General features: G+C 27.6%; 1 protein-coding gene across 1 annotated transcript; it reads left to right on the top strand.

Moving 5' to 3' along the window:
* The first annotated feature begins 370 nt into the window (after positions 1-370).
* On the top strand, positions 371-2407 carry LOC126553642 (uncharacterized). Its single transcript, XM_050208785.1, has 3 exons — positions 371-693; positions 750-1018; positions 1973-2407. Exons 1-3 carry the CDS (start codon positions 480-482, stop codon positions 2405-2407), a joined length of 918 nt encoding a protein of 305 aa, XP_050064742.1. The 5' UTR covers positions 371-479.
* Positions 2408-4036: the final 1629 nt, after the last annotated feature.

Raw genomic sequence — 4036 nt, 5'->3', positions numbered from 1 at the left:
ATCCCGTTTTTCTCTTTATTGTTAATTTATAATTTTTTTTTTTTTTTTTTTTATTCTACGATAGTTTTGTATTACAATATTTAATAGATCATATTCTAATCTATACTTATCGGCATTATTTTTAGATTCTTTTCTTGACAATAAATTATTATAATTGCTGCGGGTTGAAAATAGAGAACTAATAATGTCACATCATTATTGACAATGTTAAACCAACGATTATAAATACTAATGGTATATAAATAACGTACAAAATGTTATTAATATTATTATATTGATGTGTGACTTCGTCTACTAAATAAGTACAATATTCCATCCGCCACAACCAGTTTGTTGTCAAATATAATGTCTATTTTTGTTTATACGGGAGTGTCGAGTTCACGATGACATTCACAGTGTAATCGTAGTGACGTAATGACGTGTAGAGTATAAGCTTATTTAAAATTAAGTGTACCATAATACCTTATTTGTTTTTCAAAATGTCCAAAAGACGATGCGTTTTTACTCCACAATTAAAATTAGAATTTCCTGTTTTACAAGATGCTGACGAAGTAGGAAAAATATTTTGTACCATATGTAAGTCAGTGTTTTCTATAGAACATGGTGGACGTTCAGACATCACACAACATGTTACAAAAGTAAAAAAACATTTACTGGCATTATCAGCTGCATCAAAACACGAAAAGGTAACTTCTTTTTTTTAAAAATTGATCCGAGTGGGTCCACTGACGAAAATAGACGTACTGCAGCACAAGAAGGGATATTCGCATTTCATACCGTGGTACACAATCACTCATTTCGATCAATGGACTGCACATCATCTCTTTTAAAACAAATCTATAATAAAAAATTTACTTGTGCGAGAACTAAGGCTGAATCGATTGTTTTAAATGTGTTAGCTCCTTTCTCCATGCAACAAATTTGTAAGGAAATAGAAAATATAAATTTTGCTACAATTATGATAGATACTTCTAACCATAAGAACCTAAAAATCGTACCAATTTTAATACGTTATTTCAAACCAAATTCGGGAATACAAATCTAAGTTTTTGAAGTAACAAATTTAAAAGGAGAAACAGCAAATATTTTATTAACTTATATAATTGAAAGTTTAAAAAAGCATAAGTTGTCAGATAAAATTGTTGCATTTTCTGGAGATAATTGCAATACTAACTTTGGAGGTGTTTTGAGAAAAGGATCAAATAATGTTTTTTCAATTTTAAATAACAATTTAAAAACGAATATTTTTGGTGTAGGTTGCGCTGCTCATATTTTGCACAACGCTATGCAATCAAGTGCTGATGTGTTACCTATTGATGTAGAAATCATAGTTAACAAAATTTTTCAATTTTTTCATATCTATACAGTTCGAGTAGAACATTTGAAAGAGTTTTGTGAATATGCAAATGTTGAATATAAAAATATCCTTGGAAGTGTAAAAACTCGTTGGTTATCCTTATTACCTGCAATAACAAGAATTATTGATATTTACCCGGGCTTAAAATCATACTTCGAGAAACAGGAAAAGTGTCCTACAATATTAAAATCGTTTTTTAATGATCCTATGTCTATAGTGTGGTTTCATTTTTTGCAAAGCCAATTAAAGGTTGTCTGTGATACTGTAACTAAAATAGAAGGAGATAAAATATCAGCCTGTGAAGTTGCAGAGGAATTAGAAATTTTAGTTGGAAAAATAAAAAATAGAAAAAATCTAAATTTCCTTACAACAAATATTTTATCGCTTTTAAATGATTTAAAAAACAATAATATGTATAATGAAAACTCATTCAAAAAAAGTACTGATCTATTTTATAATACTTTTTTATCTTACGTAGAAAAATGGGGTTGCCACTTTGACCAGTTGAAAATATTTCGTTGGGTCCAACTAATAAACTGTCCTACTTGGGAAAATGTTCAAAAATGTATTAAATTTCTTATGGAAAACAACCAAAATAATTCTAACATAAAATTAGATGAAGATAATTTATTTGATGAATTCAGTCGTGTAGAACAAATTTTTAAATCACGAATTCATGAATGGCAAAAAAATTCAGCTAAAGTAGAAGTTAAGTGGTGTGAAATATTTGAATACACTAAAGCTCATAACATTGATACAACTAACATATCAAAAATTGTAGAATATTCTTTGGAAATTCCTGGTACAAATGCTGCAGTAGAACGGATTTTTTCAACCATTAACGTGTTGTGGACAGATGAAAAAAATCGATTTTTGGTTGAAACTATCAAATCAATTATAATTGTAAAAACACATTTTAAAAACTTATCTTGTAATGAGTTTTATAATATTCTATTAAAAGAAACTAGGCTACTCGATGAAATCGGTTCAGCACAAAAGTATACAAAAACATTAAAAGAAGAAATTTACGTGCCATCGTCATCAAAATAATTTTTTTTGTACTTTTGTGTATAAATTATATATTATACTTATTAATATTTTATTTGTATTTAAAAACTATTATACAGCATACATTTAATTTGTTTTTTTTTAAATTAATATATTTAGTTAAAATTTACGGGACTAAAGTGTCCCGTATTTTTATTTTATTTTTATGGTCACCCTACTATTAACGCTAACCAGAAAAATGTCTCTTATGTTTACCAACAGTAAGCACACTTCACATAAGTTACAATAACACATTTTATTTTTACTAATTTTCAAAACGTATAATAGGTACAGCTATAGTGAACCCTTGGTCAGTAGTTGAAACAATATACTTAGTAGTAATTTGACATATATTCCACACAGATATTACTTTAGAAAAACTATTCACTTTATAAATTCCCAATTTAGAGCTCTCTAATGGATAATTAAAAAAATTTTCTAGAGTTTCAAACTTTCTACCCAACACAATCTTTTTTTTTAAATGTACACTATAACAAATATTTACTATTTTAATTATATTTAATGCTCCATTTATATTTATTCCAACATACGAGTCAGCATTAGAATGAATTTTTATTTTTATTTTTTCCAAAATTAAAACTTTAAATTGCGGTAAATCTGTCCCATCAATTAGTGGACCTTCATTATGAGACATCTCAAAAATTAGTTGATCATTTAAATTTGTATTGTTAATTATTTGTATGCTATGTTCTTGGTACCTTCTTACAACCTGTTGAAGAGGTTTATCTTGTTTGAGTACCATTTTTTTTTAACTGGCTCATATAATTTTCAAACTTGAAACAACTCACTTGATCAAGACACCCAAACTCTTTATAATCATCATATAAATGTATGAGTCCATGTATACTATGAGAAATAAAATGAATCCCATACAGTGATCCAAAATTATTAACAAAATCAGTTAATAATGAATTAGCAAAAGTTGACAAATTATTATAATTAGGGCTCAGAAATATAACCATTGCAACATGTAAACACAAAAAATGATCATAAACTTGATTAGGTATAATTGAATGAAGTACTATAATTCCTGTGTAAAGCAAAAATTGCCTAAACTCGGTAGCCTTCCAGCGTGCCAACTCATCTAAGCTCCTAGGTTTTCGACAAAAATCACATGGTATATCTTTTTTTATTAATAAAAGCCTAGTTGATATGATTCTAATTACACTTAGTGGCAACTTTTGAACATTAACATTTACTCTTCCAATATCCCCACTTCCTTTCCATAACATAAGCATTTTCTTAACTACTCCTAAACATACTAAATGCATGTAATCTAGAGGAAAATTTTCAACTATATCAAAGTTAGGAATATTTATTATTTCTGACACATTTCCAAATGGATGATATTGTTCATTATTCTGGTCAACAAAATCCTTATGAGTCCTTTTTGTATAGTTTAAATTAGGAAAGCATACACGCCTTTGGAGAAATGTGCCTTGTACTGTACACTTGGTACAAGAATAAAAACCAGTATGTCCTTTTATTTTTAATAAAAAAGCTTTGGCTGGAGAGTCACAACAAAAAGCATCAATAATAACTTTTTTTATAATAATACTAGATTTATTATTTTTATCAAACTCTTCAATACCAATACCATTTAAAATAAGA

The sequence above is a fragment of the Aphis gossypii genome, unplaced genomic scaffold (genome assembly GCF_020184175.1).
Source record: "Aphis gossypii isolate Hap1 unplaced genomic scaffold, ASM2018417v2 Contig00289_ERROPOS67322, whole genome shotgun sequence".
Taxonomy (NCBI): domain Eukaryota; kingdom Metazoa; phylum Arthropoda; class Insecta; order Hemiptera; family Aphididae; genus Aphis; species Aphis gossypii.
This window is presented reverse-complemented; position numbering and strand designations above follow the sequence as displayed.